Source organism: Bubalus bubalis, chromosome 6 (assembly GCF_019923935.1).
Source record: "Bubalus bubalis isolate 160015118507 breed Murrah chromosome 6, NDDB_SH_1, whole genome shotgun sequence".
NCBI lineage: Eukaryota > Metazoa > Chordata > Mammalia > Artiodactyla > Bovidae > Bubalus > Bubalus bubalis.
This window is the reverse complement of record NC_059162.1, coordinates 9,303,782-9,316,347: the sequence shown is the minus strand read 5'-3', so window position 1 is coordinate 9,316,347 and position 12,566 is coordinate 9,303,782. Positions and strand designations below refer to the sequence as shown.

At 38.0% G+C, this 12,566-nt stretch overlaps 1 protein-coding gene across 7 annotated transcripts in view; it reads right to left on the bottom strand.

Moving 5' to 3' along the window:
* Positions 1 to 355: 355 nt before the first annotated feature.
* Positions 356 to 12,566, bottom strand: part of SLAMF6 (SLAM family member 6) — a 43,965-nt gene continuing 31,754 nt past the window's right edge. For 3 of the 7 annotated variants that reach the window (XR_006551561.2, XR_006551563.2, XR_006551565.2), the window contains 2 exons: positions 11,351 to 11,573; positions 363 to 449 (listed from right to left, as the gene is read on the bottom strand). Coding sequence is in view for 1 of the 7 variants with exons in the window: in XM_025287521.3 (XP_025143306.2) it covers positions 11,543 to 11,573 (31 nt within the window). In the remaining 6 variants the exon portion in view is untranslated. Of the gene's footprint in view, positions 450 to 10,981; positions 11,574 to 12,566 lie in introns of those variants that run through there. The other 4 variants (XR_006551562.2, XR_006551564.2, XR_006551566.2 and 1 more) reach the window with 3 other exon arrangements.

Sequence of the window (12,566 nt, the reverse complement as noted above, 5' to 3'; positions counted from 1 at the left end):
ATGAACTGTAGCACACCAGACTTCCCTGTCCATCATCATCTCCCGGAGCTTGCTCAAACTCATGTCCATTGAGTCGATGATGCCATCCAACCATCTCATCCTCTGTCATTCCCTTCTCCTTCGCCTCCTGCCTTCAATCTTTCCCAGCTTTAGAGCCTTTTCTAATGAGTCAACTCTTTGCATCAGGTGGCCAAAGTACTGGAGCTTCAGCTTCAATATCAGTCCTTCCAATGAATATTCAGGATTGATTTCCTTTACAATTGACTGGTTTGATCTCCTTGAAATCCAAGGGACTCTCAAGAGTCTTCTCCAGCACCACAGTTCAAAAGCATCAATTCTTCGGTGCTCACCTTTGTTACGGTCCAACTCTCACATTCTACTGGAAAACCATAGCTTTGACCATATGGACCTTTGTTGGCAATGTGATGTCTTGCAAAATTCAGGAAAACCTGGTAGAATACAGTAGTTAATAGTTATACTGACATACATGATTAATCAAGAAATGGAAAAATAATAGTTGCTATCTTCTGTTTAAGAAAGAGGGTGCTAATTAACTATTCTAGACAGATTTCCATAAATGTTTATAATACAAGAAAATTGCTTAAACAGGTAAACTTCAGTTCCTGAACAAGTTGCATTAATACAAATCACATTGTTCCTTAAAGATCCTGGTGCATGCAGATTTATTATCTAACTTTTACATTTGATTTTTTTTTTTTAGATTTTATTATTTATTTATTTATTTATTCTTTTGCCACGCTACGTGGCATGTGGGATCTTAGCTTCCCAACCAGGGATCAAATCTGTGCGCTCTGCAGTGGAAGCAAGTCTTAAGCACTGGACTGCCAGAGAAGTCCCTCTGTCTGAGTTTTTTTTTTTTTTTTTACTTTACAATATTGTATTGGTTTTGCCATATGTATAACCAGTTTCCTAATTTGTCAGAGTCATTTGTTTGAATATTAACAAGAAGTCTAAATTATGCCTCTGGCCACACTTTTCCATCTGATGTTCTGCTTTCAATCTCATTCTCAATTTATTTACAACCGGACTCATAAATTTTCATATGAAATAATAGAAAAAATATATATTTCCCTTTCCCCAGTTCATGGCACAGAATTCTCAAAATCCTGGTAGTTTCTTAATTCTTAAGGGCACTAGGAATATCTTTTGTTCTAATATTTTGTTTTTGATTTCAGCTTCTGACACAGAGCAACTAAATATCTTGGAATTCAGGAAATTCACGAGGCAGAAATGTTTTTTGTACTAATGACTCTTGGTGGGATCCTGGATAGTTCAGGTTGGGGACTGGTCACTAGAAAGACCAAAGTATGATTAAAAGTGTGGAACTTTCAGCTCCATCTCCCATCCTCCAGAAAGAAGAGAGGGCTGGAGACTGAATTAATGATCTATCATCTCTGTGTGATGACAACTCCATAAAAATCCCCCAAGTATTGGGGTTTAGAGAGCTTCTGGGTTGCTGAACACATGGAAGTGCTGGAAAGAGAGCGTGACTAGTGAGGGTGTGAACACTTTGAGCCCTTTCCCCCATTCTTTGCCTTACACAACTCCTTCTGGATGTTTTTCTGTATCCCTTAACATGTCCTTTTATAATGAATGAATAAATATAAGTAATTTATAATGAATGAATAAATATAAGTAATTTCCTGAGTTCTCTGAAACATTTTAGTAAATTATGGAACCCAAGGAAGGAGTTGTGGGAACCCTGATTTACAGCCCATTTGGACAGAAGTTCAGATAACAATTGAGAACTTGTGATTGGCATCTGAAGTGAGAGCTGGGGTACAGTTTCATCCAACTGAGCCCTTAATCTGTTGACTGTTGTTTTTCAGTTGCTCAGTTGTGTCTAACTATTTGCCACCCCATGGACTGCAGCATGCCAGGCTTCCTGTCCTTCACCATCTCCTGGAGCTTGCTCAAACTCATGTCCATTGAGTCAGTGATGCCATCCAACCATCTCATCCTCTGTGGTCCCCTTCTCCTCCTGCTTTCAATCTTTCCCAGCATCAGGTCTTTTTTAATGAGTCAGCTCTTTGCATCAGGTGGCCAAAGTATTGGAACTTCAGCTTCAGCATCAGTCCTCCAATGAGTATTCAGGACTGATTTCCTTTAATATTGACTAGTTTGATCTCCTTGTAGTCCAAGGGACTCTCAAGAGTCTTATCCAACACTACAGATCAAAAACATCAATTCTTTGGTGCTCAGCTTTCTTTATAGTCCAACTATCACATCCATACATGACTACTGGAAAAACCATAGCTTTGACTATATGGACCTTTGTTGACAAAGTAATGTCTCTGCTTTTTAATGTGCTATCTAGGTTTGTCATAGCTTTTCTTCTAAGGTATCTAAAGTATCCTTTAATTTCATGGCTGCAGTCAACATCTGCAGTGATTTTAGAGACCAAGAAAATAAAGTCAGTCTCTGTTTCTATTGCTTTCCCATCTATTTTCCATGAATTGATGGGACCTGTCAGATCTATCAGTAGCTCCAGGTATTAATAGATAGTGTTAGAACTGAATTGAATTGTAGGACACCCAGCTGATAATGGAGAATTGCTTGCTGTGTAGAATACCACATATCTGATGTCAAACACATTGTGAATATGATAGTATACTTTCTGTTTCTATGATTTTGATGACTCTAGATACTTCTTGTAACTGGGATCATAAAGTATTTGTTCTTTTGTGTCCGGCTTATTTCACTCAGCATAATGTCTTTAAGATGCATCCATGTTGAAGTATATAAGAGGGTTTCCTTCTTTTTTAAGGCTGAATATCTATTGAGCTTTCAATTTCAGTGATTATATGCTTCATTTCTATAAATTAATTTTATAAATCTTACTTTTTGTTTTACTTTATGTCTTTAATAATTTTAAGCATTAATCACTAGTTTTTGTCAACCTACTATTTTCTGTGCTTGAGGGCTCTAATTTTAACTTTCCTTTTTTTATATGCAAACTTTAAATTATAATGAATTGTTTCCTTGTGTGCTTTACATGTTTTAATGGGTGCTCACAGATTTTTGTTAGATAACTAATTCAGGTACCACAGATGGTTTTCCTAAGTTTACTGTTTTACTAGTTTAAGACCTTAAATCTATCTCTAATAATCTTAACCTAGTATTTTAATCTTCTTGACTCAGATCTTCATTTTTAAAACTTTATTTATTTATTTAGACTGCATCGGGTCTTGGTTGCAGCACGCAGGTTTGGTTGCTCAACAGCATGTGGTATTTTAGTTCCCCAGCCAGGGATCAAACCCAAGTCCCCTGCATTGGAAGGCCAATTCTTAGCCACTGGACCACTGGGAAGTCCCAGATCTTCATTTTTATCACCCTCTTCTATATCCACAAACTAGATCTTGCCAAATTCCATCTAGAATGGTTCTACCTGTCTGGAATATTAAACCTCTATATCCTACCTTTTGACAGCTTTTAATTTTGCTAGCTTTTGTGTCATTTCTCTGCACAAATTACAAGCCTCATCAGTATCTCTAGTCCAATGACCCACTCTTTTTTTCCCCTCAATTTATTTGTCTTCTCTCTAGCATCACTTTGATTTTCTGTATGTTGAATACCCATATCTTTTGGAAACTCCTTTTCTTTCCTTCTACATGGTATTGGTAGGGCTGCTGATCACATTTCATGTGCTCTAGCCATCCTTATCATAGATGCATGCCCCTGACCCAGGCTGTCTGGGCAATCCTTGTTAGGGATTGATATGTACACAATGAGAGCAATGATCAGGGTCAGCCTGTGAGGTCATGAGCTGTAAAGAATAAATAAAAGTCGAGCTTCTGGAGGTTGTCCTGCCATGCGTACTTGGAGAGATTTGGGAGAGAATGAAGTCAAACAGAAGCAAACAGAGCTGAATGATGAAAACAAAATCCTTCCTTCTCATTTACCAGCATTCACTCCCATCTAACATCTGAATCTTCTTTCTCTACTGAACTAAGCTTCTTAAAATAGTAATTTCCAATTTCAGTCTCTACTTCCATATCTTCTAGCCATTTTCTCAATTCATTGTTTACCAGCTTCAACAAACCATGTCAGTGAGGCTGTCTTTGCTAAGGTTCCTTATAACTTCCTACTTATCAAACTCATATATTATGTAAGTTTACTGCAGAATTTACATATATCCTATTTCTTAAAAGAATTCCCTTTCCTTGAATTTTTGCAACACTAGGATTTTCTGGTTTTTCTAAACTCTCTTTTGATTCCTTTTTCTTCTTCAGGTGGGAGTCTCTTCCTTAACCACATTACCTAGGGCTCTGTGTAGGTAATCATCTTTTTTTTTCATGTCTTTCCTTTTCATACATATATACACACTCCTTGGGTGACCTTACCAATATTATAACTTCAGCTGTCACCCAGATACAAATTGTTCCCAAATCTATATCTCCAGCTTCAACCATTCTCTTTTGTTCAGACCAAAGAAAATGACAATTGAGCAAAGACCAGAAGGAGATGAGGGAGTGAACCTTACATCTGGAAGACTATCATTCTAGAGTGTGGAAATAGCAGGTATAAAGGCCCTGAGATGGGAGTGTACTTGGCATGTTCAAAGAATGACTGAGAGTGAGGGGGAAATTAATAGAAAATGAGGTCAAAGAAATAATGGATGGGAGAAGGTCATGTCATGTAAGGTCTTATTATAGATCATTTTAATGACCCAAACTTCTGCTCAGAGTGAGATGAAAAGTCAGTGGAGAGATTTTAGCAGAGGAGTGATGTGTTCTGTCTGATGTTTTCAAAAGGATCATTCTGTGATGAGAATAGATTGAAAGAGCAAGATATGAAGCTGGGTTATTAGAGGCTACTGCAGTAACTTAGATGACACATGTTGGTGATCTGGACCAGGGTAATAGCAGTGAAGGAGCTGATTATGGATCTATTTTAAAGGGAGAACCAATAGCATATGATGACAGATTGTACGTGGAGTCTGAGATCAAAGGAGTATTCAAAGATTATTGTCCCAAGTAACTGGAAGGATGGGGTCACAACTTACTGAGGTGGGGAACTTTGTAGAAAAAGAAGGTTGTGGGAACCATTTATATATGAGATATCTAGGAGACATTCAAGTGTAGAAGTCTTGAGGCATCTGGATAAAGGATGGAGTTTAGTGCTTAAATGGATTAGAGATATTAATTTGGCAATTATCTTCCATAAATAACATTTAAACTTATGACAGTAGATGAGATCATCACTGGAATGAGAATAGATAGAAAAGGTAAATATTCTAAGAACTGAGCTTTGGAGTAATCTACTGTTAAAAGGCAAGGACGATAAGAAAACTAGCAAAAGAAACAAAGGAGTAGCCAGTAAATGGAAACAAAATCAAGAGAGTTTGATATCCTGGAAGATGATTGAAGAAATGTTTCAAGAAGAAAGGAGGGACTGACCATCAAATGTGGCTAATAGGTCAATTAAATTGAGAACAGAGCATTTCAATGGGTTAATAAAGAGAGATTTTACTGAAAAAAAGAAGCAGTAGCTAGAGAGGGAAGTAGGATCAAGAGATTTTTCTTTTGTTTATGTCGGTAATCTGTTAGGGAAGATCTGGTAGTAAGGGAATTTGTCAGAGTAGAAAGAGAATTGGGAGAATTGCTGGAGCAATGTCCTTGAGTAGGTGAGAGGAGATGGGTTCTGGTGCATAAGGAAAAGAACAATCCTTTTCCCAACACAGTTAAATTTGTCTATAGTAACAGGAGAGAGGACAGAATAGGGTACAGACATAGGTAAGTAGATACTTACAGTGGTAGCGAATGGAAATACTCTTCTGCTTTCTATTTTTCTCAATAAGGGAAATGAGAGTGAGAGGATGAGTGAAGAAGAATTGAAAAAGCGGTGCCCCTTATTTCTTCCCTGCCCTTATCTGCTAGTTGTTTAGGAGAATGAGAGAATGCACTGGGGAAATAAAATACAATTGCCTGGCAGCATGGGCTTTCCTGGAAGCTCAGCTGGTAAAGAATCTGCTTGCAATGCAGGAAACCCTGGTTCAATTCCTGGGTTGGGAGGATCCCCTGGAGAAGGGATAGGCTACCCACTCTAGTATTCTTTGCCTGTAGAATCCCCAGGGACAGAGGAGCCTGGTGGGCTACATTCCATGGAGTCACAAAGAGTCAGACATGACTGAGTTGAACACACATGTTGAAGTCAGGGATCATACATGTAAGAGAGACTAGCCATAGCATAGTTGTATGCCTTTCTCCATCTACCTTTAGATGTGCAAATTCAAACACAAAAGAGCCCAATACTTGGATTTAATCAGTATTGATTTTTTTATTTTTTATTTTTTGTTAGGCAAGTACAACCCCAAATGGAACAAGGTAGTTGAGGGTGTAAGGGAGGGAGTGGGGATGATAACCAAACACAGAATTTAAACTAGGTAAGGGGAAAAGTGATAACATAAGAGACATGATGGATCATGAATAGTGGTTAGATTAATGGACCATAGATCAGAGGATGGAGCTTAAAGGATTATTGGTATTGGGGAAAAATAGGGAGTGAAATGGAAAAAAGAAAGGTGGTGATTAGAGAGAGTGGAGTGCTTGGAATTAAATTATAATTATAGAAGAACTGTAACTTTTGGTACTAGCCCATAGCTATAGGAGGTAACCAGTCAGTGAAATCTAGGGAGACAAGTCTATGATGGTACAAGAATCAGAAGAGAAACCAAGTCAAGGAGTGGTGAGGAGGAGCTAGAAAGAGGAATATACTAGGATGTTCAAGAGGAGAGGAGGAGAGGAGGTCAAGAATCTGAAAAACTAGGTTAATGCATGGATAGAATTATGACAGTAGTAGTGTTGAAGGACATGAGCAGCTAGAAGCTAAACTTTTCAGGAAATGGGGGGCAGTGGCTTGAGGATAGCTGATGACTGTAACAAAGCAGTGGTGCTATAGTCTTAAAACACAAGGTTAGAAGCTAAAATTGCTCATCTTGTGGTCATGCATGACATGCTACTTACAAAAAATTTTGTCTTAAGTTTTCTGCAGAATTTGTCATACTTCCACTTTCTTGAACTTCTCTTTTCTTTAAACTGTATGACCTTGTGATCACTTGGTTCTCCTACCTGTCAATTCTACTTTTTTTCATCTCTTAGATTCTCCTTCTCAGTGGTGTTATTCCCGGCTCCCTATATGTTCTTTTCTCTCCTCACTATACGCACACTCCCTGAGTGATCTCACCAATCTCATGGCTTTAGCTGTAACACAAATGCACGTGGCTCTTAAATCTGTAGCTCCAGCCACAGCTATGCTCCCTTGCTCTAGACCTGTATTTCTGATTGCCCACTGAATAGCATGAGGATGGGTTTTCCAGGTGATGCAGTGGTAAAGAATCTACCTGCTAATGCCGGAAAGAAAGAGACACAAATTCGATCTCTGGGTCAGGAAGATAACTGGGAGTAATAAATGGCAACCCACTCTAGTGTTCTTACCTGAAAAATTCCATGGACAGAAGAGCCTGGTGGGATACAGTTCATGGGGTCACAAAGAATTGGACATGACTGAGAGACTGAGCATACACACACGCTTCAGACACCTTAAATTCATTCAAGACTGAATTAATTATCTTCTTCTTTCAACTTTTCTTCATCTTTGAATCTCAGTCACTAAGATGACTCATCATAATTCAATTCCTCTTTCTCATCTCCCAAATATAGTCAAGTTATGAATTTCTGTGAATTTCATTTCTCAACTGAATTCTATTTCTGAATTGTCAACACTGATTAAATCCAACTCTTTGACTTCTTCAAGGTCATATCTGTATATCAAAAATTTGGTGAAGAAAAAGGCATTGCCCTAGTCTCATGGAAATATAGAAAATATAGTTTATCTAATGTTCTATTTTCTATAGCACAGGAAGGCACTTGGAAGGAAGATGGAAAGGATGTTGAATGTCTACTCATCACCCTGACATATCAGTTATGGGGTATGGGGCTTCTCAAAGAGGAAGAGAATTTTTCTATTTTTTGTGTGTGTTTATATACATCAGATAAGAAGTTTTCATTGCATTTTGATACTTGTAAATTAAAAAACAAAAATGAAAAATTCACTACTTCGAGAAGCCTTGCTTGATCACCCTATCTAGGTAGGCTTTTCCCTATTATTCTCTAACTGTTCCTTCATTGATTTATCAAATACATAGAGTGCCTATTTTGCATCAGGCACTATTCAGTGGTAGGAATACAGTGAAGAAAAGGGACAAAATCCATATTTTCATTGATCTTGAGAATGGTGGGGGGAGTCAAACAAGAAACCTGTATGGAAAAGAAAAGTAAATCTATATGGAAATGCACAGTGTATTTTTGAATAGTGATAGTGCTATGAGAAAATAAAGGATAATAGAACAGAATAAATGGTGGGGAGGCTGGGAGCAATTTTAGGTAGGAAATCAAGGAAAGCCTGATCTTTGAGAAGATGAGGTTTTAGTGTAGATATGAATGATGAGAAGAAGTTAGCTAGACAAGGAGCTCGGGAGAGAGATCTCCACAAAGAGAGAGGAGCAATTGTAAAGACCCTGAGGTGTAGGAGGTTGGCATGTTCAAAGATGCTGTCAATATCTCTGAAGGCCCCCTTCAATCACTTATCACAGTGATAAGTGATTATCACATTTATCACTTATCACAATGCACTTATCACATGTAACAACATGTTTATTTTTGTTTACCTATTTGGATCTATATATATTTATTATCTTTTATTTGTTTATTGTCTTTTATTCCCATGATTCCTGAGGACCAAGGCTGTGCTTATCTTTTTAAAGATCCATACTTAGCACCTGGCACAGAGTGAGTAGTTCAATGTTTATTGAATAAATAAATAGTAATAGCTATTTAGTAAAAAATTTTATTTGTAGTATTAGTTATTGAAATGGTACTTTTTGTTTTCTAATTATAGAATTATAATTTTTACTATGCTTTTTCAAACTACATATCCTGTCCACTATAGTAAATAGGCTCTTTTTCTGTGCCCTTCCTCCCTTGAAAATATCTGTTCTAAGAAGCTTAATGTTAAAGTTTCTTTTCCCTTTGTTTTCAATTGTTGTGAATTCACCCTGTGATTTGGATTGTTATTGGACCCCAAGAAGGGCTTTCATACAGACGCTCTCCTTTCCTTGGGTCACTATAAGCATTAATTATAGTTAGCCTATAGAAATGAATAAAGGGAGAAAGAAAAGTAGAATTTAAGGTGATTATGGGACATTCACGAGATATCCAATCAACAGAGTCTAGGGACACAAGTCTGTTTATGGAACAGGAATCGTAAGAGAAGCCAAGTTAAGGAGAGGTAAGCAAGAGCCAGAAGGATGGAAAAGAAAACTAGGATGGTGCAACTTAACGAGAGCTGAAAGGGGGAAACTTAAGGGTGGGGAGGATTCTGTAAGGTCAAATGCTGCAGGGAGCACCAGAATACAGAGTAAAGACCTCTGTGTCTAGACATCGGCCCCTTTTATGATTGCAGCTTCAGAAGAGTGGTAAGGCTAGATGTGAGGAAGTGAAAGCTTTGGACATATGCCATTCATTCTGGAGCTCTGATAGTAAAAGAGCAGTGATTTTTTTCCTCTCCTTCTTTCACACAGGAATTATCTATATCCCATCTCCAGGAAGAGGAAGGTCAGGGGTCATACTCGCTTCTTCTCTAGTTGAAAAGTCACATCTCAATCCATTGTTGTCGCCTTGAAATTCAGGATGAAATGTCTGTCTAGTGACTCTGGAATAGGGTTCCCTTCTCTCTGTCCCACATCCATCTGCAGCAGTCTTCTCATACACTGGACCCCGAGGGGACAGGTTGGGTGGTTCTTTACTAAAAACTTCAGGTAAACATTCTAAAGCCACACAGGGTCCAAGCATTGTTTTGAGGGTGAATTGGGGAGTGGGTAAGGAAGATCAAGCATTGTTATTTTGGGTGTGGCTAATTTGCCCCTTTTACCAACATGATATCGGGCAAAGCTTCATGGTTTAGTCCAGGAGTTGAAAACTTAAACATTTACCAGGCAGATATAATAAATGAAAGAAATGGGCAGGTCAGGCCAGGGATGAAGTGTAGAGTGCAAGTCCCATTTAGAATAGGATTAATGCTACTCCCCAATGCTACTCAGCACCAGATAATTGTTTCTCTGTAGAAATGTGGTTCCACTGTGGTCAGATATATGGAAAACATTAAAAAAAAAAAAAAAAAACCAGGATCTTTAAGTGAATTGTTCCAATTTCTCATGTTACTATTTTGTTTTTGCATTTCCTTATAAATTTTATTTTCATGTTATTAATTTTTAAAAAAGCACTGTGGGGGCCAAATACCTGTAGATAGAATCCTGGTCTCCAGCTTCCAGTTGTGATTGTTTTTTTTTAATTTTTTGCTGCACATTTTGCAGGATCTTAGCTCCCCAACCAGGGATTGAACCTGGGCCCTTGGCAATGATAGCAAAACTCCTAACCACTGAAGTGCCAAGGAATTCTTAGTTTGTGATTTCTGGTTTAGAATGTAAGAAAGTATGCCAAGGAATATTTTAGTCCTTCCTTAATTCATACTGGTCACTCCCCACCTCTACAATACTTCATGGCATCCTGGGCCACTTTTTCTAAAGCACTCATTGATTGATTCTGGGTTATTTTCTCCTCCATCTTTATCTGTTGGCCTTGAGGGAAGTAGAAGGATGGGCAATACCCAAAAGATAGGAATGAGGAAAAGACTGTGTAGCTTTTCCAACTCTTTTAGTTTCTCAAATTCACAAGAAGGCTATTGGGTTTCTCTTACAGTACCTGAGATACCATGTGAGATTCTGGAGAATTTTCTACCTTCTTGGAATTTCAATTCCAGTGGAGATATATGTCTAGATATATGGATATATCAATCATAAAATTACATAAAATCTTATAAAATTATAAGCTTTATAAATAATTGGGGAAATACAGGAAGCTATGAGATTATATAACAGACAGCTGACTTAACTGGGTATGAGGATGAATATGTCAAAGAAGACTTCTCCAGAGAAATTATGTAGAAGCTAGATCTGGAAGACTAAATAAGAATTAGCTAACCTGCTGTGTGTGCTGTGTGTGTTTGTATGTATGTGTGTAAAAGGTATTGCAGAGGGAACTCTTTATGTTAAGCCACAGAAGCAAGAGAGTTTGGAGAATTCTAGGAGCTGAATGAAGATCAGTGTGATTGGGATGCTGTGAAAGAAGGGGTGACAAGGTAGTAGGGGTGTTGGAGGCCATGCCAAAGGTTTGGAACTACCAGTTGGTGTGACTGGAGTCTGCTTAAAAGGGAAAAGGACTTTTCTTCCTTTTTATTACCTTTCCAGGACAGTCAGTCACAATTGTCTTACCTCAGTCAAAGCAGTTTAATGGTGATGCATTTTCCTCCATTTTATTAAGGAAGAAGCTTACTTTCTGGACAAAGAAAAAAAATTTTTGGTAGAAATTTTGTAGGCGTTGCATGTTTTCTTCCCTGATTACAAAATTTATCTTTTGGGAATGGAGCATGCAGATCTTCATGGGTTTGCCTACAGAATAGTAGATTAGTTACAGTTGGTTAATTCCTTTTGTCTCCTGCAAGAAAGAAAAAGGTAATTAATTACATGGTGAGTGTTGGGTGGTCTTCAGGCCTAGAGAGAGCTCTGACTGAGAATGTCCCATAGCAGTGGTGCCATTTACTCTTATGAGAAACAGTAGCATAAGGAAAGGCTTGGAGAGGGAAATCCAGAGATTTTAAATCTAGAGATTTTTTTACCCCTCCTTTTTGACCTCTTAAGTTTGATATGTGAATTAGGGGTAGAGTTGAGATTCCAAAGAGACAGTCTGTGAGGTAAGGTCAGAGGTTAGGGTTAAGATATAAATTTGGGAACCATTAGCTTATAAATTGTATTAAGACAATGAGAATCACTGACATCATATAAGAAGAACATGTAGGTGGAGAAGTAAAAGGGGCCCATGTCTGAGCCTTAGCTCCAGTCCTTACTGGTCCTGCATAGGTGAAGGGGGTTCAGAAAGAGACTGAGAAGCAGCTAATAAGAAAGGAGGAAGGCTAGGGGAATCTGGTGTTATAGATTCCAAAGGAAAAGAGCGTGTCATTGGTAATACATATGGTGGAAGTTTAAAAGGTTCAAGGAAATATAAGAATCAAGAAGTCTATCTTTTATTTCCTGGTCTATACTGAAATGTAAGCTTAGTTTTTCTTATAAGCTCTTTTCTTATTTACCTCTTAGGTATTCATAGACACATTCCTAGTTCTTGTTTTAGTAGTAATTCCCCAGTGCTATCCCGACTTAAGGTGAATTCTGGTAGATTTCCTACTCTTGATGATGTAGCAGTCCCTTCCATGCCATGATTTCTAATTGTTTTTGCTGTTTTTGGGGCATCCTAGATGTTGAAGATGTTTCTCTACCTGCCCTGACTTCCACATTCTGATTTTTTCTCCTTTGAAAGACCTTGGAAATCTTATTTTTTTCTTGATCTCCTTGAGAAAAAGGCACTCTCTACCCAAAGAAGTTTTCCCCAAACTTTAGGCCATCTTGCATGGGCATAGACATAACTCTTCTTTAT